General features: G+C 40.5%; 4 protein-coding genes across 6 annotated transcripts in view; all 4 read right to left on the bottom strand.

Annotated features, from left to right (window-relative positions):
- Nucleotides 1-505: 505 nt before the first annotated feature.
- On the bottom strand, nucleotides 506-5,348 carry LOC149654880 (acetylcholinesterase-like). The gene is made up of 4 exons (XM_089845297.1): nucleotides 5,207-5,348; nucleotides 2,778-4,906; nucleotides 1,243-2,369; nucleotides 506-1,185 (listed from the first exon to the last, which is right to left on the bottom strand). Exons 2-4 carry the CDS (start codon nucleotides 3,174-3,176, stop codon nucleotides 969-971), a joined length of 1,743 nt encoding a protein of 580 aa, XP_089701423.1. The 5' UTR covers nucleotides 3,177-4,906; nucleotides 5,207-5,348; the 3' UTR covers nucleotides 506-968.
- LOC149654881 (uncharacterized) lies at nucleotides 5,103-5,835 on the bottom strand. The gene is made up of 2 exons (XM_089846579.1): nucleotides 5,575-5,835; nucleotides 5,103-5,496 (listed from the first exon to the last, which is right to left on the bottom strand). The coding sequence occupies exons 1-2, from the start codon at nucleotides 5,833-5,835 to the stop codon at nucleotides 5,188-5,190; spliced, it is 570 nt and encodes a 189-aa protein (XP_089702705.1). The 3' UTR covers nucleotides 5,103-5,187.
- Nucleotides 5,836-7,320: 1,485 nt separating this feature from the next.
- Nucleotides 7,321-8,986, bottom strand: LOC149654882 (uncharacterized). Of its 2 annotated transcripts, XM_089845234.1 has the most exons (5): nucleotides 8,903-8,986; nucleotides 8,590-8,839; nucleotides 8,076-8,500; nucleotides 7,725-8,008; nucleotides 7,321-7,661 (listed from the first exon to the last, which is right to left on the bottom strand). In XM_089845234.1, exons 3-5 carry the CDS (start codon nucleotides 8,256-8,258, stop codon nucleotides 7,367-7,369), a joined length of 762 nt encoding a protein of 253 aa, XP_089701360.1. In that variant the 5' UTR covers nucleotides 8,259-8,500; nucleotides 8,590-8,839; nucleotides 8,903-8,986; the 3' UTR covers nucleotides 7,321-7,366. The 2 variants fall into 2 exon arrangements, with proteins under 2 accessions (XP_089701360.1, XP_089701361.1); XM_089845235.1 differs by having other exon boundaries at nucleotides 8,076-8,839.
- A 556-nt stretch (nucleotides 8,987-9,542) lies between these two features.
- Nucleotides 9,543-24,070, bottom strand: part of ds (dachsous cadherin-related 1) — a 124,354-nt gene continuing 109,826 nt past the window's right edge. For both annotated transcript variants that reach the window (XM_089846586.1, XM_089846585.1), the window contains exons 3-14: nucleotides 22,536-22,722; nucleotides 22,115-22,345; nucleotides 21,064-21,569; nucleotides 20,252-20,993; nucleotides 19,292-19,570; nucleotides 16,751-18,001; nucleotides 16,321-16,665; nucleotides 15,529-15,898; nucleotides 15,189-15,437; nucleotides 14,922-15,073; nucleotides 13,495-14,818; nucleotides 9,543-12,939 (exon numbers count right to left, since the gene is read on the bottom strand). In XM_089846586.1, the coding sequence (XP_089702712.1) occupies nucleotides 10,383-12,939; nucleotides 13,495-14,818; nucleotides 14,922-15,073; nucleotides 15,189-15,437; nucleotides 15,529-15,898; nucleotides 16,321-16,665; nucleotides 16,751-18,001; nucleotides 19,292-19,570; nucleotides 20,252-20,993; nucleotides 21,064-21,569; nucleotides 22,115-22,345; nucleotides 22,536-22,722 (8,193 nt within the window). In that variant the 3' untranslated portion in view covers nucleotides 9,543-10,382. The remainder of the gene's footprint in view (nucleotides 12,940-13,494; nucleotides 14,819-14,921; nucleotides 15,074-15,188; nucleotides 15,438-15,528; nucleotides 15,899-16,320; nucleotides 16,666-16,750; nucleotides 18,002-19,291; nucleotides 19,571-20,251; nucleotides 20,994-21,063; nucleotides 21,570-22,114; nucleotides 22,346-22,535; nucleotides 22,723-24,070) is intronic.

Here is a 24,070-nt window from a genome sequence, read left to right on the forward strand (position 1 = left end):
CGTAATTTGTGACCTTGGGATTATGTTAAATTAAATTGTCCCAAATTCAACTTATTTAAATGACAAAATGTTGATAATTTTTTTATAAATTAAATAAAAATAAATAGACGGAAACGTTTCTGTGGTATTTTGGAATGTTGTAACAAAGTTATGAAAAGTTTCTCTTATAGACAAGGTCACGAGGACATTTGTCATTGTAAGATACAAACTTACTTGTGCGATATTTTACTTATGACTTAGAGGAAATGAAGATGATGCTAATTTCGATTTTCGATACAAGCATATCCTCTTCGGAGCTTAAAAACAGTTTTTACTATTTCATAGTCAGCAGCCAATTTTATTGGTTTTTCCCGCTGAAAATGCGTGAAAACAATACGTCATAATCTTTAAACCAAAAATAAATTTAAATAATAATATTTTAATATTATAATTCTTAATGATGGTTATCAAACACCAGACATACGCAACTAGAAGTGTGATAAAAAGCCACGATGTTCATTCACTTCAAGATACGTACTTCCGGCTAAGAGTAATGAATCGTATTGAAGTTATACAACTCCATACATAACAAAGTCATAAATTAACAGATTAACAGACACCACTCGCGGCTGGACACGGTCGTAAAAGTTGACAAATATTAATAGAAAAACCCGTTTGTTTTTCTAATGATAAGTTAAAATGTTTTAGTATATTTTAACTATCTTTTCTATCAAGGTTATAATAATGCCGTAACAATTTTATCGAATGCCAATTCAATACTTACCAAATAGGCCTAGAGGGATAAAGGTTTTTATAAAGGTTCCCCATGTTCATTGTACCACGTGATTGTAAGAAATGCCGGGTGATTTTGTTTATATAAATATTGTATGAGTACATTAAGGCGCTCGGCACAGTCGCCTACGAATTTCTCGGGGCCTTGAATTCTTGGTTTTTTTTGAATTATGGTCGCATATTTTACTATTTATGCTTTAAAAATCTGCCCTTGAAAAATCCGCTACGACATTAACCCCCTCCTTAGGTTGTTGAATTTTAATTAATTTTGGAATAATATTTTTCCAAAAATTGCATTTTTTCGCTTTTAGAAAATGTCCAACAGCCGAGCTTCCCGGCGCCAAAACTAAATACTCTTGATGCTCCATCGTGAACCGCGGCCACACGATATCCGTGTTGACGTCATTGGGATCGCTAGAAAGTTAATGGTTAGGCCCGATTTGGACTAATTTAAGATAACGTGAGGTTTACCCTGTTTTGGCGAAATTTCCCCAGTAGTTCATGACCCTTTCCGTGAAGGTCCTTTCTTCCTCCGTACAAGAATACTCCGGGTCTAAGGTTTTGCCGAAGATGTAAATCATTTCGTGTCCGTGATGTACTCCCATCCAGTCAGGCAACTTCAACCCGCGCTGTCTATGAGTGAAGAAGTACTTGAAGACCTTGCGTCCTCGAGAAACGTAAATTTCCTCAACGTCCGATAATGGGCAATCGAAACTACTGTCGCTACATATGCTGAGAGTAATGTCCCTGGCACTAAAAGGGTCATTCTTTGAGGACGGAGCTTCGTATAGTGCTCTGGCCACCTCGGCACTCACGCCCGACATTCCGAAGAACTCCGCGGCGATTTCGTAATAGTCATCTATACTCGTTTTCATTCCGGACCGAAATTGAAATACTAACGGGTAAAAGGAGATTAGGAACATGGATGACTCGTCTTTAACAGTTCCGATAAGTACATCCGCCTCTTGAGTCTGGTTAACTTTCTCCAGTAACCTCAAAGGATGGTCCGTGATGAATTTGCCATCTACAACAGGCCGGTATATATAAACGTGATCGTAACCCAACTGCGGTTCGTTTTCAATCAGATCGTGAGGATCCTTCTTCCGAAGACAACTGATCATATCCCTAACCTTCTTGGGGTCATTGGGGCAACCGACATTACTGGCCAGTTCGGCCGCCGCGTCGAACATAACCGACCGCCTCTCCATCGCGAAACTGGCGTGTGGCGCTCCGCTTTGCATAATGGCGCGATTAAAAAGTCCTCGACTCTCGGGAAGGATAAGATGGTAGCCAACACTGGCCGAACCCGCGCTCTGACCCGATATGGTAATGGACTCGGGATCGCCGCCGAAATTAGCGATGTTTTTCTTGACCCATTTTAAAGCCATGACTTGGTCCATCAGTCCCATGTTTCCGGGAGATTCGGGGTGGTCTAGGTAAAGGAAGCCGAATGCCGCGACACGGTAGTTGAAGGTGACGACAATCAGGTTTTGTTCGGTGGCTAGGGTTGAAGGTTTGTAGATTGGAGTGTCCGCGCTTCCTCTGCCAAAACCACCACCGTATATCCAAACGAAGACTGATGCTTTTTCAGTGATGTTCTACAAATTAGTTTCGAAAAAATTAGCCTAATTTTGAGGAGCTATATTTCTTTACGGAAATCCACGTTACAGTTTCTGGGTTCGGACTAAATTTTTATATTGTAAATCCCTGACATTTCCAGGTTATCCCTGACCAAAATTTTCCAATATCCCCGACCATTTTAAGTGGTTACCAGAATCTACTTCATCACATCCTGGCCCATATTTAGCATTGATATACCAAACGAAATCCTTGACCTATCTCTGACTTTTTTAGGTAGAAACTTTAAATCCCCGACTTAACCCCGACTTTTTCCCTAATTTTCCAAATCCCTGACTTATCCAGGTTTCGTACAAACCCTGAGTTTACCAGAAATCATAGCTTTGAAATGGGAGCTAAAAATCCTCAACAAAAAAATGATAAAAAACGCAATTACTTACTTCGGGAACGAATACATTAATTCGCAAACAATCCTCGGTAGGTTTCATGGCTGGGAAAAACATTGACAAATAAGGGTCGCGCGCTCCGAACGGGAACTTCTTCTGGAAACAACCGGGTTTCTGTTCGGTGGCGTCTAAAATACCATCCCAATTAGCGTGAGGTACCGGCGGTTTGTACCGTAACTTATCCAAGGGAGGCGTGGCGTAGGGTATACCGTAAAAACTTTGTAATGGTTTCCCGAAAATGGATTTTTCCCAAACACCGCGAATTAATCCGTTTTCTATCTGGACCACTGGCGAGTTTTCGTTCACAATAGCGCCGGTACAAAATCGAATCGATTGAAATACCAACGAAATAAGAACCAGAACTCGCTGATAACGATACATTTTATTCCGTCGCGGTATACCCAAAAAACCGAGGAACCCAAACTCGTCCTCAGCTCGCAAACCTGTGGGGAAAAATTCCGCGGGCCAATCTGTATTTATAACTTTCTTTTAAGAGAGACCTTGATCCTTTGCTAAAGACATTGGCGGAGGATTTTCGATAACCATTTAGTAAGAAGCGAAATTATTCCTACAAGGGGATAAGGGGAGGTAACTAAGATATAGAAGACAATATTATTAAAGTGGTAGTAACAGGGTTCATACAACTTTTGAAAAAAAAAAATTCCCTGAGATTTCCAGGTTATCCCGTATAAGGAGTATCCAATGGAGCAAATGTTAACCAAGGATGGGGGACAAATTGGACTATAACATACTCAAAGGACATCCCCGTATCTCTAGTAAAACCAGAGTTATGAACCTCCAAAGTTGAGTGTAATGTTAATCCTATGAACATTTTGCTTAACTCGGCCCCTGTTTGACGCAGATTTCCCGGATTTTTAGTAAAAATTCTAAATTTCCCTGAGATTTTTGTGAACTATTTATTTCCCTGATTTTTTCAGGTTTTCCAGGTTTGTATGAACCCTGTAGGTAGTATAAAAGTAACAATTATAAATCGTCATTCATTTAGATTCACCTAGGCCTAGGAGCCGAGGTATTTCCATTAAGTATAATACAAGGTAAAAAAAAATAATTAAATACTTAGGCCTATTTGTTTCTTGAGGGCATTTTTTACAAAACCTAAGTCATTGAAAACAATTTATGGTAAAAGGAAATATCAAATACATTCTTAGGAAATTGATATCAACTACAACTACGATTAAAATTATTTTACTACCACTTTTTGTAAAATAATATATTACAACTCAGTAACAAGTAACCTTGCCGAGGTATAACCCGATAAATATGTGAAAATTTTGCATACTTCAATGTCAAATAAGGCAGCCTACACATAAAAACAATCAACGCAGCGCACGACATTGAAAACAGTCACAACAGGAAAAAAAATATGTCGTTAATCATTTCACCTTACGAGCATTATTATCATTATTATACGCTACCGGGAAAGTCATGTTTCTTTGTAACTTTTTGTATAAAAATAAACACCTTTTAGCCTTAATGAATGTTTTTATAGAATCTAAAAAAACCAATTCGATTTCATCTCTAATTGTAATTTGCGGTTCCTGTTAATGGCGAAATTAGCGGTAATTTTTTTAAGTCAAAACAAATCCTTGATTATACAACAGGTAACAGGTTAAAATGATGCGGATTAGGTCGAGTAGGCTTTGATAGCACTGTAAAGTCATTCCGTTATCGCGTATACGTTTCCCCCCAAACGTTTTTAACGATTTATAACGAGATAAGAAAGAAAACCTTCTGATTTTTGAAAATAAATTAGAATTTCGGAATGTTTTTATAAACTTTTTAACTTTCTATACGAAATTTAGAACGAAAATTAAGTGGGTGGTTTTGTTTTCATTTAGACCTCCAAAGTTTCCTTTGAATGGAAAGTTTTAAAAACGAAGAATTCCAAGAGTAGTGTTAAGGCCGAGATGCTTAGGCCTCCCAACATGAAATATCGTAATGCCGTGACGTAGTTTTGTTGCTCTAAAATGTTAGAATCGAAATCTACGTTGTTTCCATTGGTAGTATCCTTCCAAAAACAAAATGGGAACCTCGCGAATTGATTTTGAAAATATTTGTTTGTATAACCTTGTTCGTAGAAACGTCGGACACTAAAGTTTAGGCAAATTTTATGTAAAGTATCATTATAGCAATGGCAAATAGAATAAGTGTTGTACTCAGGTCGAAAAACGTTTACGACGCCCTCCGAGTTTCTCTCTCTCTCTCTCTCTCTCTCTCTCTCTCTCTCTCTCTCTCTCTCTAACTCTAACTCTAACTCTAACTCTAACTCTAACTCTCTCTCTCTCTAACTCTCTCTCTCATACACTATATCCATCCTCACTTTAAGTTTATTCTATTTGCTTTTGGTTGCAGTTGCAAATCATGGTTAGTATTAGTGATCAAGTACGTACGCTAAGTTTATGGCTTCCAATTTGAATTTTGCCAAACGATCGGACAATATTAAGGCGTCATTAAACCAAGTGGACGGTTTACGACTAACGTACAATCGTGCAATTATCCTGGACGCGTCTTGACGGCATAGAGTTGGCAAGGCAGGAACTAAATCGTCAATACGTAAAAGCCCAACACTTTTTCTAGATAAGATAGCGCCATGTTTTTCTTTCAACTGCGAGGTCTTTATCAATCCATTTGTTTTTACAACGCGATTCCAGATTAATTTTTCCATATAATTTCGGGTGTCCTGTAAAGATATTAGTCTGTGGATGGATATTCCCATCAGGGAGTAAAATAAGCTTATTTAAAAGGTTATTTAGTTAACCCTAAAATGAGCTTCCAATCCCGTATCTTTGTACAGAAGCGGTTGGACGTCAGGCTGGTCAATCAGGTCCTGGTAGGTGTCCAGAAGTTGCGTCTTAGAAATGGTTAATTCGGCTTTGATACTGGCACCCAATCCAATTTTGATAACCACGAAACATAATCTCCACGTCATAAGCAGAGTAATTGAGACAAGTGACTTATAAATGCGTAGAAATTCATTTGGATCTTTAAAATAAATAAGATTAAAATTAATTATCTCCATTGCCGTAATTAGTAGTTACTTCGCAAAAATAAAAACATGTCGGAAAATAGTTGATTCAAATATTGTCCGAATGTCACCACTTCGGGGGCACGACTTTCCAAAAACGTTGTAACTAGGCTTAAGATAACAACCGATAACAAAATCAAAACGAATATCTGCAAAAATCAAGTATTATATTGTATTTCAGGTGATGAATTTCCGCAGCTGTCAAGATTTAGCTGTCAGAATCTTTAACGGTACCAATGGATTTGCCGTGAAAAAATGTTCAACCGCATTTCGGACATCCGGGATTGGTTCTCCGGATACCATTAAAACCGGACCGGAATTCATTTCGGCGGAATACGCGAATGTTTTTTGTCGTTCGTACAATACGGTGAACGGAACGAGCATGGTATCGCATTCGCCACTTTGAACTCGACCGAGTGAACCATTCCACGTTCCATTACCTAGCCTTTTACTACCGACCATTTCAATTGGTTTCAAACTATAGCTGGTAAGGTTAGGTTAGCGTCAATATTTGATTGATCGTAAATGCTTAGTTAGCTAGCTGCAAAAGGGACCACTCAGAGTGTACCTGATATTCCAGGAGCTGGTTAAGTGAGATAGGAATTCAAACATAATTCCATTTCGTTCGTCAATACCATTCTTAGATTTGGTTAAAATTGACCAAGGAGGATACTGGAAAGAGTGGACTAGAGTTTAGGAAATTTCAATTTGAAAGGGTAGAAAGAACGTGAAGTACATAAGGTTCTTAGGTACCCGAATGAGTTCTTCGTTGGAGATCTAAGATTCTTATTATTGGTGAAAGGAGATATCACTTACGTGGATGAGACAAAACACGAATTTATCGCTAATTATCGTGGAATTCATTCTACGATGATTGATTTTCAAACCTTTCCTAGTGAAGTCCAAGACACAATATTTTTTAGAAGGAAAAAAACCCCCACGGGCCAACCAATTTCGCGACAGTTTCAAGGTTTTCTTTTGTTTAAACGAAAGACCGTTATCGGTTTAATAGTTGGTGCGTGTACTAAAGTCAATATTGTGTACTTTTATACTTGAATTGAAAGTAAAGCGGTGTACAATCGTTAGGCGCTAAGATCGCTGATAAGAAAAAAACGATCCGTACATAGTATCTGAGCCCCTTAGAGTCAATCCGCCTACTGATTCTGACAGCGTTCAATACGAAGTATTGGTCATAGCAAGGAGCTAACCATTACAAAAGTTAATATCATGGATTCATGGACCTTACGAATCTTATATAGGGGTCAAGTAAACAGGGTGTTTGTCGATAAAAAATAGCACGTCATCAGCAAGGGGATATTGTTAGGATTGTAGTATATGAAGATCATTTGAGGTTTTTTTGTAGTAGGTTTTTTTCTACTCGCCACAAGTTATTACTTTGTCGGTCCTCTTTAGAAATACAAAAGTCCCTGAGTTAAAATAGCCTTTAAATTCTATTTCTTGTCTGGCGATGACAATGTTATTAAGCAACACGATCACGACTTAGCTAAAATTGAAATCGATGATTTCAAGCCGGTGATAACTGGCACCATAAAACTATGGCAACCACCGAAAACGCTACAAATATTGACATTGCGACAATTCTACGAAATCCTTTAAATCGAAGCGAGAGCGTTTCAAGGATAAAAGCTAACACGGATACGAAAACGGCGCTGAACCAAAGATACATTAAAAAATTGGCATTCTTATTCTTCTCTAAAGTATTATTGGCGTCAGTTGGCTTCCATAAACAAAAAGAATACTCTAAGAAACGTTTAGCGATCAAATGTTGAACGTGAGCCATTTCGACGTAGCGTCGTATCCTACAATTAAATCCCCGAAATCAGACTGTGGATCATTCAACAGTAGTATAAACTGTAACTTACACAACGTTCAAATTCTCCAACAATTTTGGGGGAAACTTTCGCGAGACGATAAAGGCGTCTGACATTGTAGTCCTGACTTCCTTGCCGAGGTAGAAAAGAGGTTCGGGTTTAATACCACGACATAATTTCGGTAAGGCATCCATGATGTCATCGCGTCGTGAAATTAGAACGCTTTTTCCAGTCATGATTTTTAATCGATATTCTTTAAGGTCTTTCGAGTTAATTAAACCTTTAGTTCTTAAAACTTGATGCCATATTTCAATTTCCTCATCGTCGTCAGCGCTCTAAGCGAGTCAATTAAGGAGAACAATGCAGTTCTTAATTAATTTTACAGCGGATTTGATTGCTTACACTAAAATACGCCTGGAACTTGGTGTTTTTGTACAACAACGGCTGGATATTCGGTTGATCTAATACATCTCGATACGTATCGATAAAACTGCTTCTAGAAGTGCTTAATTCGGCATTGACCGTAGCGCTCAAACGCAGTTTCGCTAGAAAAAACCCGAATCTCCAAAGAACCAACAATAACATCGATTTATTTGATTTGAAAAGACGTAATATATCATTCGGATCTGAATAGCGAAATGTTATAATAATTTTTAGGCTAAAAAATAGGCTTTCTTACTATTGAATAACGTCAGGGTATCGGTTAAGAATCCATTAAAGTAACGCCGGAATGTCACGTGATTCTTTGAAACGTTTCTCCGAGTTTTCTCGAATATTGTAACGAAAATTGTTAGAATAATCAAGCAGATTATAATCATAATGAAAACCTTAAAAATATCCCATTGAATAATTTTAAAATGGAACTTCCCGGGCTTTTGGAGCTGAAAGAATTGGGGGTATTCGTAAGTACTTGTACCATTGGGTTAGTCGTGAAAAACTGTTCAGCGGCGCTACGGACATCGAAAGATGGTTCTCCCGAAAGAATTAGAACGGGTCCATAAAAGATATCAGCCGAAAAAGTCAAATCCTTAACTCTGTCGTATAATTTAGCGTAGGGGGCCAGCAACATTTGGCATTCTTCTCTGCCCAGCCTTCCGATTGTTCCTGTCCAGGAACCATTTGTTGACCGGTAGCTCGCGACCAAGTCCACGCACTTAAATTCGTAACTAAAATAGTCAAACCCTCAAGATAAAGGTCTATCGTTGGGCTTGGACCTCGGAAAAACAAACCTTGTATTATAGAAAGATAAGAAAAAATTAAAGAAATGAAAGACCATTCCCGATTTGGTGATTGGTTCCCCATCACTCGAGCAGTTAATATTCGACCATGGCGGATGCTACGCGGTAAAATTTAGTAATTAAAATTAATAAATTTCCGTAATCACCTACTCAGGGTTCATACAACTTTTGAAAAACAAATTTCCCTGAGATTTCCAGGCTTTTCCCAATATACTTCCCTGAGTTTTCCAGGTTTGTATGAACCCTGCGTACGGAAAATGCTTATATTACGTTAATGAGGCAGATTTTTAAAGTTGACGCATTCATGATCCTTTTCTTTACTAAAAGTCTGAAACTAAATTATTTATAAACATTATTACAACAACGCAAGGAGCTTACTCGGGTTACAACGACGCTGCAAGAGTGTTTAAATCTTGAAAATCAAGACGTCAAGCGCAATCCGACTCAAAAATGGTGCAAACATTTAAACACAGCAAAGTGTTTGTCTACCACATCGATTACGGATAAAGTTTAGCGCCAAAAACGCTCATTTCGATTTTTTTGAAGTAGTTGTTGTAACACGCCCAAGACATGGTTCGTCAGATTCATATATATATATATATACATTGCGACACAAAATGAACCCCAATCAATAAACTGGTATAAAATTTTATTGTTTTTATTTACATTTTTGTTCTTACTTTAATCAATCAATCAATCAATCAAAGAGTGGTAATTTTTAACCCCCAACAAATACTGGCTGGTTGTATATTACAAAATTGAACCATTTTACGCGCCCCCCGACTACTATTAATTAATTAATATAAACGAAAACGTAGTACGTTGAATTAATTAATTATTCATTGATCGATTCGAATTAAATTAATTTATTTTAATTAACCGATGAGCAAATTGATAAAGTGGTGGTTGTTTTTTTCTTTACGGTATTAACGAATCGTACGTAATACGAAATTAAAAATGAAATTGCCTTCGTTCGTAATTAGTTTAATTATAATTAACATTTCGTTATAGGAACGATAATCACTTGGCGAAATGACGCTTTTGATTTTCGGAATAATTTTTTTTGGCCAAATTTAATCATAAAAAAATAAAACCAATGGTTTTCATGCGATGTTGTAAATTAGTGTAAAACGGTACAAAAATACATTTTGTTGACTTACTTCTTTGGCCCCTATGTGTTTTGTGGTGTATGGTCAGTTTAAAAATAATTGAAATCAATTAAGAGGAAAAACACGGTAACGCGTAAAAATGGCGAGTCTAAATTACAATTATTTACACGTATTTAAAAATAACGGGCTAAAAAAACATGGACTAATTAAATTTGGCGACGAGAAAATGTTTTCTTTATAACGGCAAAAGTTACTTAATTACCGTCACAAAAAATTGCGTCGAGGTTCATTAAATAAATTACCATTTTTTATTAATTGTTTTCGTTGAGTTGAGGGAGTATTTTGCAAGTATTTATCGAGTCCTAAATGTGAAGTTCCGTTTCGGATCCGGAACTTCCGGCCGCCGCGTGAACGTTACCTCTTTGAGGTCTTCCGTGATGAGGAGTTCCTAAAACGGCGCCGGGTCCGAGTAGACCACTACCGGGGGTCACCATAGGCGAAATTGAGGGTGACCTGGTAGCCAGAGGGGATAAAGATGGGGTGAAACTGGGCGACATGGCCGGCGATGAAAAAGTACTATCGTGGCTTATGGGTGACCGGGGTAGTGAAGGCAAGGATGGTACTTGACTAGGGTGACCCGAGCTCAAGGCGACGGGCGCGATTGACCTGGGTGCCACGTTGGTAATTAGCGGGGGAGGTAACGTCTTTACTTGAGGATTCAACATTTTTTTCAACGGCCCCGCTATGTACGTCGAAGGTAAACTATCGTCTTTAAGGCGCGCGATTTCGGCGAAAACGTGAGCTAGGGGTTGGTACTGAGGACCCCAGTCCAATAGGTAATCCCAGTTGTAACTACCGGTAAGTTCTTCCTCGCTATGCACTATGGAACTTAAGGAACCGGTCATGCTCGGTTCGCCTTCCTCGCCGAAACCGAAGGCGCGCGTACCATCCATAATGGCGTCATTGTCTTCGTCACCTACTTCGTCCAGTTTAGAATAAATGAGGTTACTAATGTCCATCCCGTCACCTTCCCCTCCGCCTTCTTCGTCAAACATTCGCATGCTCTCGACACTCTGCGCGCACGGATGTTTCCGGAAGTCCGTCTGCTTACGCGGTGCCTCGATCTGCGTGTTAGGATTAATACCCAATCGCGCCAAATACTCTTGCGTGTTTTGTACCGAAATATCCGACAGGTCATCGTCATCGTGGTGGATATCTTGCTCCGTTAGGCCTAAACTGTGCAACTTTTGTTGCTGCAGTAAAGGACCTTCGTTGATCATACGAATTTCTTCATCTTCCACATCCTCACCGTCTTCGGCGGAACCGCGACCGCTAGAAGCCGAATGCGATTGGTCCGACACTTCCGAAGTGGCCCCGTTCATATTGCGAGTACTTTCGGTCGGATCAAATTGACTTATGTCGTTATAATGAGGCGGAAATTGCGATAAACTACCGGAGCTGGATGGCGGGTGTCTTATATCGATGGTATCGAATGAATTATCAAAACCTTGGATCACCGGAGGTTTGGCGTTACGTTTCGTCCTCAAACGCAACAAGAACACCAGACTTAATAGTACGATCGCCAATATAGCCAGAGTAATCATTAAGCCTAATCCCCAAGCGGGTAGACTCGCGGATAGTTTCTCGTCCGGAATGCTATTTATTATCGAGGCGTTCAGGTTATAATCAACGGTAATCCCCACAACGGACATACTGGTAAGTGACGTAGGACGTCCGCTACTGGCAATAACGTACAAATTCACGTCTTGAGTCTCGCGTTTCTTGCGCCGTTTACTGTACTCCTTTTTTAAGGGACTGGTCACCACGATGGCGCCGGTTGTCGCGTTGATACCGAAGCCAACCTCGTTGTTCTTCAAATGGTACAAGACTCGACCATCGGGTCCCTCGTCTTTATCTAAAGCTTGAACCTTACCCGCGACCATACCGACAGGAGCGTCAGCCGGTACCACAAAATGGTAGTTATTTCTGGTAAACTCTGGCGGGTACTCGTCGCGACCTTCTATATCCACTTGAACTTGTACCGTCGCGTACTTGTTACCAAGATCGACAGCCATTAGAGTGAAGAAGTAGCGAGCTTTTGACTCGTAATCGAAGACCACCGCCGTGGTCACCATACCAGTTTCCGTATCAATTCGGAACTTATCCGTGCCTTCGCCTTCCGTTAAGGAATAATTAACTTTACCATAGATACCACGGTCAGCGTCAATAGCGTGCGCGTTGAAGACAGTGGTTCCAATTGGAGCGTTTTCCTCCACAAACTCCGTGTACATTTGTAAGGGAAAGTGAGGAGAGTTATCGTTTTCGTCTTCGACCCTTACTACGACGGTGGACAAAGCGGACAATGGTCTTTGCGGGTCGTTATCGGTGGCTCGCACTATGAATTTGTACTCGGCCGTTTCTTCGTAGTCCAGAAGTTTATCGATGACTAAAACACCAGTTTCCGTGTCGATGGAGAACCTCCCTTCTCCGTTACCCGACGTGATGTCGTAAGTGATTTTAGCTTTTTGATTTTTATCCATGTCTGTAGCGGCAACTTGAAGGACAGTCGCGCCGACGATGGCCGACTCGGAGACTGAAGATTCGTACAATGTCTTGGAGAATAAAGGAGGATGGTCATTTATATCGTCGACGTACAGAGTAACCTCCGTTGTGGAGTTTAAAGTGGGTGATCCACGGTCCATCGCGAGTACAGTGATGTTATAGATAGCGGTTTGTTCACGATCTAATTCCTTGATCAGAATTATTTCACCAGTGACGCCAGTTATAATAAATGCCTCAGCAACATTGCCACTGACGATGGAGTAGTCTATGTTATTGTTACGACGGGATTCGTCATGGTCCATCGCCGAGACTTTTATAACAGTTGAGCCACGAGGCGCGTCCTCCGATAGATGGGCGCTACAATTCACGTAACCGAATTGGTCAGATTATTCTTCTTTAAGGTAAAGGACATGCCCGGTGTGTTACTACGCGAACCAATTCATGCTCCGAGGTTATAGGAATCACGATTAAACCAAGAAACCAAACCGAAATCCAAATAATATATGAAACGCAAACTAAGTGGAATGTATTCTAAAGAACGATATGGAGAATGCTAGGAACCAATATTTATGCGGAAACACCAGAACCAATAATGGAAAAACCAGCTCTAATGGTACTGCGCAAAAACCAAATAAATGTGAAGTTGGAATTGAAATGAATCGCAAACTAAGTGGAATGTATTCTAAAGCACGATATGGAGAATTCTAGGAACCATAATTTAAGGCGGAAAGACCAGAACCAATAAGCGAAACCCAAAATAAGTTAGTCAACAAGTGCAAAGAAACCATGCCTCTAAACTTTACCACCAAAGTTTTACCAGGTTCAAAATGCATTGGGAATACTATAAACTATAAGTACTGTACTCTAGTAGCTTCGCGGTTGGTTTAAAACGTAAAACAAAGAGGTACTTACACGTATTTATTCTCCGTGAATCTCGGCGGATTATTATTGACATCCACAACTTGAATTCCCACAGCGGCGACAGAAGCCAATGAAGGTTTGCCCTTATCCCTGGCAGTCACGACGAGTTGTATGATTGGTCGTTTAGGGTCGTACTCAACCGAAGCGTTCGTAAAGATGACGCCAGTGTTCGAATCGATGTAAAAACCGTCCACAGGCGCGATACTCATGCTATAAAAGATGGCCGCGTTTTCGTCAGAGTCCTTGTCAGTGGCGTTAACAGTGGCCACCGCGTATCCCGGATCTACCAACTCCGGTAAGGTCACTTGATACGATTGTTGGCTAAATACCGGAGGATTATCGTTAATATCAGTCACGTGAACAGTTAATAAAGTTTCGGCAACGTGGGCCGAATCAGAGGCTTGTATTTGCAGTTCGAAATTATCCTGAATTTCGTGGTCCAAAGGTTGAGCTAAAGTGATACGACCACTATATCGGTCGATGCTAAAGTGACCACCAGGGTTGCCAGCGTGAGTGAAACTGTACGTTAGGGTTGGATTCGTGTCAACGTCATTGGCGGTGATAGTCGTCACCACTGTTCCGACTTCCGCGCCTTCGCTAATACTGACGTAACTGTGAGGCGGGAAAACGGGTTGGTTGTCATTGACATCGACGATGGAAATCTTCAAGGTACACGTTCCGGTCATCTGGGGCGTGCCATCATCAACCGCGATTATGGTCAAGGTATACGCCTCTCGAATTTCGCGATCCAGGACAATGTTGGTCTTTACGATACCGCTAAATGGGGGATCAATAACGAAGGCGTTGTCGTGATTGCCTTCGATGACGTGATATAAAATATTCCCGACACCATCTTGGTCATCATCCATGGCGGTCACTTGCGTCACGAATGTCCCCTTATTGTTACCTTCCCACACGGAAGAGACGTACTTCTCTTGCGAAAACCTCGGAGCGTTATCGTTCTTGTCCTGAACATTCACAATCACTGACGCGTAACCGTATGACGGGTTTGGAGAATTTCTAGCTTGGGCCACCACCGTAATCGTGACCAATGGTGAGGTTTCGTAATCCAACTTGTCAGGGTTCTTGACGAAGATCATTCCCGTTTGGGAGTTGATGTCGAACAAATTCTCCTCGCTCTCGCCGCCCAAGTTGTAGGTAATGACTTGGGCAGTGTTACCGGGACTATGGGCTCGTACTTGTAATACTTCCACGCCATTAAAAGGATGTTCGGGGATCTCGACTTGATACGTTGAGTTGTCAAACTGGAGGTTGGAGACGTTGATGTTTTCGCCCACCGTGATCTCCAGAACGCCTGATTTTTAAAATGGAATTGACTCGAAGAAATTAGGCTTAGGTTGTCAAGGAGTTGTTGAAGGAGAATTGATAAAAGTTAGAGAAGGAATAAATGTAATTACCAGTTGAAGATTTCGATGGTTCACCCTTATCTCTGGCCACGATGTCAATATGAAAAACCTTGCCAACATCAGCTAATAGACTTCCGGCAACCGTAACAACACCGGTTGAAGGTTCCAAGTGAAATTTAGAACCCAATGGAAAGTTGGGAAAACTGAAAGAAATAAATGAAAAGGAACAATTTTGAATTTTGACTCATTGCGATTTGTTATAAACAAAATGGTTCCTAAAGGAAATTAGGCATAGGTATTTAAATTTCGTTGGCTTACCTAAAATACACGGCAGAGTTTGCCCCTTCATCACTATCCTCGGCAGACAGTTGGGTGACTTGGGTACCGGGAGGAGCGTGACCGGAAACGGACGCCACGAAAGGGTAGTGAGCAAAGACGGGCTTATTGTCGTTAACGTCAGTAATGGTAATTGATATTAAAGCTCTCTCCGAGCGAGCGTCATAAGGACCACCATCAGTCGCTCGAACTTCGAACATGTAAAACGATCTCTTTTCTCTGTCAAAGTGACTACACCAGTACGTAAGATTTAATTAATTAATTTAATTACTAATTTACTTAGAAGAACGGAACGGTAATTAAACATTTAAATAATAATTACCCAGCTGTGGTTATGGCTCCAGTATCGCTATCAATTCTGAACAACGACTGAGTTTCGTTGTTTAGAGAGTAAGTAATCTTGCTGTTGATACCATCGTCTCGGTCGTGAGCTTGTACCAGAAGTACGGTCGTGTTGACCGGCGTGTCCTCGGGTAGACTAACGCTGTACTCGTTTCTCTCGAAGAAGGGGTCATTATCATTCTGGTCCAAAACGGTCACGGTGATATTGCAGACGCCAACTAAGGACGGGTCTCCCAGGTCCCGAGCCGTTATGGTCAGTTGGTATTGAGCCAATTGTTCTCTGTCCAATGGGCGACTCGACAAGTGGCCAGTATGAAGGTCGATGCTGAATTTGCTTCCAACGTTACCATCTAATTGGGCGAAAAAGGTTGGTTCATAGAATAAATACGTATGCTTTAATTGGAAGCTCTCAGGTGTCATCCCCAAAATAACATATAACTCGTAATAAAAACTCAAAGATTGAAAGATTTCTCTTAATACCTAAAAGTCTCTCGAATCACAGCGAGTTAGTCGTAGAAAGTAATTGAATTTACATACGGTGGTACTTACCCCCCGAAACTAAATTCACTTAAGCTCATCAACTTAGCATAAAAACCCATACATTATCACCGTCAAATTGATGCCCAATTTCGTATAAATACCGTAATAGTTTCCGACTAACCAAAACCTCGAATTAAAAACTAATTTCGTATAAAATTAACTCGATTAAGGCTGGAAATTGATTCTCGGACAACAGGCAACCGTATTAATTGATTCGTCAAGATTATATTACCTGTTATCGTGTAAGTGATTTCGGAATTGGGTCCCGTGTCGTGATCAGTCGCTACCACGGTGTGAATAATGCCCAATTCGCTATTTTCGGGGACGTGCAGTGGATAGCAAGAATCCCCGAAATCCGGGGCGTGGTCATTCACGTCCAATAGGTCCACTACAACCGTTGACGTATCGTAATGGGCCGGAAAAGCGCCGTCCCTGACGTAAACCGTAATGATGTACGAGGATTTCTCCTCGCGATCCAGAGGACCAGCTGTGCGGATCTCGCCAGTTCGCGCGCTGATTGTAAAGCGATTATCCGCCACGCCATTCGGTATCACGTAAGTCAGATTACCACTCGCGCCTTAACAATGATTATAAGACATTTATTTCATGGCCGCGCATTTGACACTTAATCTCCCCCAATATGAAATATTTCTTTGACTTACCAACATCCTTGTCATTGGCTCTGACTTTAGTTACGAAAGTTCCAATTTGTGCCGCTTCCGACAAACTAGCTTTGTAAATAGCTTGTTCGAAGTGTGGCGGGTTATCGTTGACATCTTCGACGTAAATATGAATCAACTGGTAGGCGGATTGAGTTGGTTTCCCGTGATCACTGGCGGTAATATTGAGAACGTAATGATGGGTGTCCTCTCGATCCAACGATCTCGCGATGGACAAGAGACCGGAATCGTAATCCAAAGCGAAATGTCCTTTCTCGTTCCCCTTGTTAATGACGTACGTCACGCGTCCATTGTCCCTGGAATCCTCATCGACGGCAATGACGTGCAGTAATGGAAAACCAACGGGTTCATCCTCGATGACGTTAATAGTCGTCCTGGATTTGAAGGCCGGTCCGTTATCATTCTCATCTTCGATTATGACGCGACACGTCACGCTGGCTTCCAACCTATCTTCTTCCTCCGGCGCCTGATCCGAGGCGGTCACCACGATGGTATACTCTGGGAATGTCTCGTAATCAACTGGTCGGCTGACCCGAAGGATTCCACTTTTCTCCTCGACGCTAAAGGCTTCCGCCGGTGATTGTTGAGATATTCTATAGATAATCTGCCCATTCGGACCGCTATCTTGGTCCACCGCCGTAAAGTTCCAGACAACGGAGTCAACCGGTATGCTTTCCGAAATTGAGAATATGACCGGGTCCGTTTTAAACGACGGGGTACAATCATTCAGGTCTTCAATTTCGATTTTTACGTTAACCACGTTACTCTGAGGATTGGTGGCGCTACTGTCCACAGCCTCAACTTGTAACACGTGTTCAGACGCCGTTTCGTAGTCAACTTCCGCTATGGTAAATACAACCCCCGTGGTACGTCCAATGTCGAAAAGCCCGTAAGTATTGCCACCAGTGATGGAATACGTCACGTATCCGTTATCACCATTATCCCTGTCGATGGCTTGTACCACTCCAACTTGATGGCCGATTGGAACGCCTTCTTTCAAGCGGAAGGAGAGGCTGGAGGTCGGGAAGGCGGGTTGGTTATCGTTGACGTCGAGTACTTGTACTTGAAGGCGTAACATGGCCGTTAGCGTTGGAGTTCCGCCATCGTTAGCTTGAATTATAAGGGTATAGAGTTGCTGTTGTTCGCGGTCTAACATTTTCTTGGTGGTAATCATGCCGGTGATACTGTTGATCAAGAAGACGGCTGACCCGTCTGATCCATCAGTATCGTTCGCTGAAAAGGGTACGTCAAGGTTAAGGAATATCTATGGTGCATTGGACAATGTACTGGTTACGGTAGTTGAACGCCTACTTAGACCTTATTCATACCAAGAACATCGTTAAGCCTTATAGGGGATGACTTAGTACATAATTGCAAACTGCTCTAGGGAGTTGAGAACAGGACGGGGAAGCACGGGTGTTTTTTGCAGCTGTAGGGCTCTAAATTAACCCTAAAATTAATGATTTTCATTTAATTTGAACGATGTCTGTAAAAAAAGGTTTTCTTGATATTTTTTTTTCTTCTTCATACTATACTACTAAATTTGTTCTTTTTTACTTGAAAGAAAGGGCCGTTCCGTCCAGGGAATGAGGTTTGCTAAAAGAGGGTTGCGCGGCCATTCAACATCGTGACTATTTGGGGCATTTTTTCTCATTCCCGCCGCGATCAACTCGCCAGATTGCGAGTAAAAAAAACGGACCGGGTGAGGGGAGGGAGGGAGGTGGTAGTTTTTTGACCTTCGTTGCAAGAAAATGAAAATTCCGTTTCTTGTTCGGTTTTACTTCTCGACCATAACATTGTAGAGAGATTCACAACGGACAGATATTTTTAATTGTCTTTAATCTGTTATTTCACTAACTAAGATAGTGTAACTTAAAGCCGCGTTTGCATTAGACACTTTTGACACCGCGTGTCTAAAGGTAACATTACGCTATTAACCGTGAAGGTCAAAGGTCTTTCGTGAGAAAATAGGATAGAGCTATCTCAATCGTGACGCCAGTGCCTAGGTAAAAGGTCACGGGGTTAGCTTTGACAGTGGGCGGACGTGTTTGGTACCGCTTTGGTTGGTTCTATGGACTAATAGCATTCTTGAAAATGGTTCAAAACGCGTCTAGCTTCAATTAAACCGTGACAAACTAATCGTATTAAACACCAAAATAGTAAAAATTATTTAAGAATAGTTAAAAAGTCTCTGACAGAACAAAGTTGGGGATACCACTACGATATCATTGATATGGGATGCCTCGACCCTTCGCTTATTTTCTTAATTGACGCTTATACCTTAAAAACCTCTCTAACATTTTTTATTGAAAGGGAGGGAGGGGGGAGAGAACGTTAAAATTACCAACGTTCAATTTCGGAATAGGGAGGCCTATAATTTTGATTACGAAAATTTTATTTTTAAAAATAAATCTTGTATAAAACCTGGTATAGACAAATTACTCAAGAGTCTTAACTAACCAATCCTTGTTAAATAAATTGCTAGTCGCACCCCAATCGCGACGAACTTAAGAAAAGACTCACTTGGTAAGATGGCGTACGATATTTGGGCGTTTTTCCCTTTGTCGTTGTCCATGGCTTGCGCCTGAACCACCTCGGTTCCAACTGGTTGTTCCTCTTTAACCATGACGGAAACTTCGCTTGGTTCCACGAAAATGGGCGCATTATCGTTCACGTCGATTAGAGTTACTTGTACCGAGGTGGTATGCGACCTCGGAGGCGAACCCTGGTCGTGAACCACCGCTGATAACTTAATGACCGGTGTCCTTTCGCGGTCCAAACCTCCCAAGGTCAAGATATCACCTGGGGGCGGGTTAAAAATAATCGTTTAATTTTCTTTTTACTTACGTAAAGCCAGAAGAAATCGTGCCCGTGGGTTTACATTTATTTAAATTTAACGTAGCCAGATTAAAATTATCAACCATACTTAATTCCAATACGTCTTAGTCATTTTTGAGTCTTATCGGTTAATTCCGGTTAAATGTGACTATGTAATTAGGCTTTCAATGGTCCCTACTTGGAATTGGCATAAACAAATTAACCTATCTCACTAATCCACAAAATTTTATGATTAATCGATTTTCGAGCTAGTATACAGGGTGTTCCCCCTCACCCAAGTACCGACAAGAACCGACTCCTATCTGTAATAAACACCCATCCATAAGCGCATGCGTTGCCTATCCCCATCTTTCAGTGCAAATTAGTTTTAAATAGTTCATAATCGTTTTAAGGTAGCAATTAACTTAAAAGTCACACCCTGTATAGCCGCGTATACGTGCCACAACTGGCGTATTTAATTTTTACATATACTTTAATTTTTGTCTTTAAAAACCCACACGTCGGAAAAAGATTAGAAAAATAAATTTCTTGTTGAAAAGTTATAAAAACAAGATTGGAATCTGACGGCCTGAAAAAGTGGCAGACCAGACCGTACAAACAACAAAAAATACAAATAGAAACCAGCGAGGGTTAAGGATAACTTACCAGTGACAGCGTTAATTGAGAAGGATCCGTTGTTCTGTTTTTGTAGTAGCGAGTAGCGTAACGATCCATTATTGCCCGCGTCTTTATCAAAAGCGGCCAAACTTCCAATTTTAAATCCTTTCTCCTTATTTTCTTCGACTTGAAACTCGAACAGTTCTTCGGTAAACTTAGGGTCATTATCATTGTCATCGAGTACTCGGATGACGACCGAGGTTGTAGCGGACAAGTGCGGGGTCCCGTTATCCATGGCGGTAATCGAAAGAACGTAACGATCCAAGGTCTCGCGGTCTAACGTCTCTTTCAAGTAAAAGACGCCGCTGTTCGGGAAGACGCCGAAAATGTTCGGATGGTCCGAGGCCGTGATCTTATAGGTCAAGCGCGCGTTATTTCCCGTGTCTTTGTCGGTCGCCGTTACTTGTAGGAACTGAGTGTTGACTATGGTGGACTCGGATATCTCAACGCGGTATTCCGGTAAGTCAAAAACTGGAGGGTTGTCGTTGATATCCTGGACTTCGACGAAGAGAGTTAGGTTCGATGATTGCACCGGGACTCCACCGTCTCGCGCGTTAACTAGTAGTTGGTAACTTTGCTGATTCTCGTAATCTAATTTCTCGCGTAACGTAATCGCCCCCGTTTTATCGTCAATCGAGAATTTCTTGACCGGATTTTCTAGTAACTCGTAAACGATAGCGCCGTTTCGACCAGTGTCCGGGTCTTCGGCGTGAACTACGTAGATGGGTACCTGAAAAATGATTAGAATTTTGGGTTCAGAAACCGCCGCGCGTCAATGTTCGAAATCTAGCCGTAATTACCTGTAATTCCGTATTTTCCGCCACGCTAATCTTCAAGGAGACTGAGGCGAATTCGGGAGCGTTATCATTGACGTCCCAAATGGTAATGTTCACTTGACTATGTCCGTAGGATGGTGGGTTACCGGAAATAGCTTGTACGTTCAGTAACAAATAGGGATGAGATTCGTGATCCAAATTATTACGCGTCATGATAGTTCCGGTTGAGGGATGAATGGAAAAATAGCCGTTCGGGTCACCGGAATAAATGGCGTATCGGACATTGCCGGAACCGGGGTCGCTACTGGAGGCGGTGACCGTACCAACCACGGTTTGCGGCGGAACATCTTCTCGGACGGAGAAACGGTATCGCGCTTTTTCGAAAATGGGCGGTTGTTGGTTAGAAGTTAATATACTGATGTAAACGCGGGCCGCTGATTCCGAAGTCAACCCGCCACCGTCTTCGGCCGAGATCATTAAATGGTGTAACGCAACGTTGGATATCAAACGCCTGGCCACAAAAATCTCTCCTATTTTTCGGGGAAAAATGAAGGAAAACAACGTTTCTGAATAAACTGAACTGAAAGACGATGGGTGTTATTTGATTTGCGAGACGCTGTACGCTATTATTAAGTACAATCATAAATTTCTTAATTACATACTTACCGCGTGTTTATTCCTTACGGTTAGCTTGTAATTAAAGATATATAGTCATATTTTTTGGGGTCAAAGTCGATTATATTTGGATTATAAACGGAAAAATCATAACTTTTGTGGTAGATACGATACCCCCGAATCGTCTAATTATAGCTTATTGCATAAACAACAGTCACTTTTTTACATCGTTTAAAAGCATCTGTTTTTGCATGTATTTTTAAGTAATTAGTCTATAGGGTACGGTCCGTCTAAGTAATTAGACGCATCTGCACGGGATTTCAGCGCGGGGAAAAGAATCCTTAAAAACATTTTTCAATTCTTATTCGTTTTTAAACTAACAGTTTTTCATTTTGTCAATGGGTGATAAGTCTTTCAAAAGACGAATTACAATTACAAATGTCAAAACATTCTTTCTTACCAGTATGAAGGTCAATTCTAAACAATCCTTCGTCATTCCCGCTAACAATGCTGTAAGTAATGGTTCCGTAAAGACCGGAATCTTCATCCGTGGCTACGACAACGATGACTGCGTTGGAACTTGTGACGCCTTCCTTCAAACTGACATTGTACTCGCGAGGGTAAAAGATTGGAACGTTATCATTAGCGTCAATGACTTGAACTTTGATCATCGCCGTTGTACTCAGGCCTCCTGTAAGTACAAGTACATAAACAATACGATTAGTAATTAAACCCTAAACATATAGATTATAGCGCGAAAAATATTTGATAGTCGTGGACCCCGAAAGACATGAATTTCGAACAAATGAGAAAATCCTCAAATGAGGATTCAATCATTTTAAAATCGTCCTAGAATCCATCAAATTGAAGCAAATAATTACCTCGATCAGTAGCTTGAACCGGTATTTCGTAAGATGTCCGTCTTTCGTGGTCAAGTTCGCTGGCAATGCATAACTCCCCGCTTAAGGGCTGTATCGTAAAGTCCTTGGAAAACGGTGTCCCTCGTCCACCACCCATCGTATAATTGACCATCGCATTGACCCCGCAATCCGGGTCAGTGGCAGACACCTGAAATAATTAAAATAATAGATTTATCAAAAAAAAATTCCAAAAACAAAAAACCCTTAATAATCATAAATCAAAAGACTACTAGATAGAAGATAACTTAATAATAGTTTAGTCTATTCAAATTCGTGGGACCATTTCAATTAAACAGTAACTTTGAAATCCCTCACCACACCTTTTTGTAATAATAAAGCTACGTTGAAAGTATAATCCATGAAATGGTCCGATTGTGATTCAGTTTAAAAGTTTTTAAACATTCAACAGTTAATTTTTTAAAAACATTTTTTATTTCGGAATCGAATTGGCCCTCAATAAAAATTTACCTATACTTTTAAAAATATTATAATATTAATCAAACAATTTCGGTCGCTAATATTACCGAGTTACGTAATTTGGGTTTCAAGAAGCTCAAAAACATTTTCCTTTTTTTTTTCAACCTCCGGTATAATTAGGATAAATTACCTTTTACAAATTCTCAATTTAGCACGAAGTTAAAATTTTATAATTTGAACCCCGTGTTCTTCGAAAGAGAGAGAGAGAGAGAACCCGTAGAAAATTTTTCCACCGGTTTTAGACGGATATAAAAGCTATAGATAAATGACAAGGGGTTGGATACTTCATAGATACTCTCTCTTTAAAGTTTAGCTGAAAATTGTATCGCAAAAAGTATTGATTATTGTCCCTTCTAGAGTTGTTGATTTTACGAGAATTTATCCATAAAAAAATCAAAGCTTTTTTGAGAAACTATCCGATCTCTCGCTTAAAAGTAATATTCAAATTATTAAAGATTACATCGGTAGTCGTGACTTTGGGTAAAAAATGAAATAGTGGCCCATTCCTATTATTATCGAATAATTGCAGATATATTTTTGCTGACTGTGGTGGTGCTGCTGGTACTAGCGAATAACGTCAGAATAAGAGGGTTTTAAAATTAACACTAAGATTAATTTGAACTATTACTCGCAGAATGCAAAGAAAAAATACGTTCTACCTACCACGCCCAGTATCAGAAGCTATTTAAGTACTTAAGAAATTATTATATTACTTTATTAATGTTCATAATTAAACGCGATAATTACGGTTAGTAAAACCTAACCACCAACACGATTCCGTCATTTTAAACCTATTAAATCTACTTTAAAAGTAGTTCTTAATTGTACCGGATGTTATAAGCCTAATTTTATTCATTCCTAACCTAAGATGGTAACTACGATTCGAATCTCGCTAAGCGATTCTGCAATGGTGGACTTGGTTACCATCAAACTTAAGACAACATAATCAACTTATGATAGCGTTTTGAGATCTAGTGTTCTTAAACCAGGGCCTCAAGATCTGGCTAGAATTTTGCAAA

This window comes from Phalangium opilio, unplaced genomic scaffold (assembly GCF_054372755.1).
Source record: "Phalangium opilio isolate 3A_F unplaced genomic scaffold, DU_Popi_V2 ptg000079l_1, whole genome shotgun sequence".
Classification (NCBI taxonomy): Eukaryota; Metazoa; Arthropoda; class Arachnida; order Opiliones; family Phalangiidae; genus Phalangium; species Phalangium opilio.

Coding starts and splice junctions, on each gene's coding strand:
- LOC149654880 (XM_089845297.1), bottom strand. CDS start 3,176: ATGTATCGTTATCAGCGAGTTCTGGTTCTTATTTCGTTGGTATTTCAA. Junction 2,370..2,777: donor TTCCCGAAGTAAGTAATTGC/GTTTTTTATCAT, acceptor ACTAATTTGTAG/AACATCACTGAAAAAGCATC. Junction 1,186..1,242: donor GGAAATTTCGCCAAAACAGG/GTAAACCTCACG, acceptor TTAACTTTCTAG/CGATCCCAATGACGTCAACA.
- LOC149654881 (XM_089846579.1), bottom strand. CDS start 5,835: ATGGAGATAATTAATTTTAATCTTATTTATTTTAAAGATCCAAATGAA. Junction 5,497..5,574: donor GATTGGAAGCTCATTTTAGG/GTTAACTAAATA, acceptor ATATCTTTACAG/GACACCCGAAATTATATGGA.
- LOC149654882 (XM_089845234.1), bottom strand. CDS start 8,258: ATGTTATTGTTGGTTCTTTGGAGATTCGGGTTTTTTCTAGCGAAACTG. Junction 8,009..8,075: donor AGTTCCAGGCGTATTTTAGT/GTAAGCAATCAA, acceptor TGACTCGCTTAG/AGCGCTGACGACGATGAGGA. Junction 7,662..7,724: donor TTGGAGAATTTGAACGTTGT/GTAAGTTACAGT, acceptor ATTTAATTGTAG/GATACGACGCTACGTCGAAA.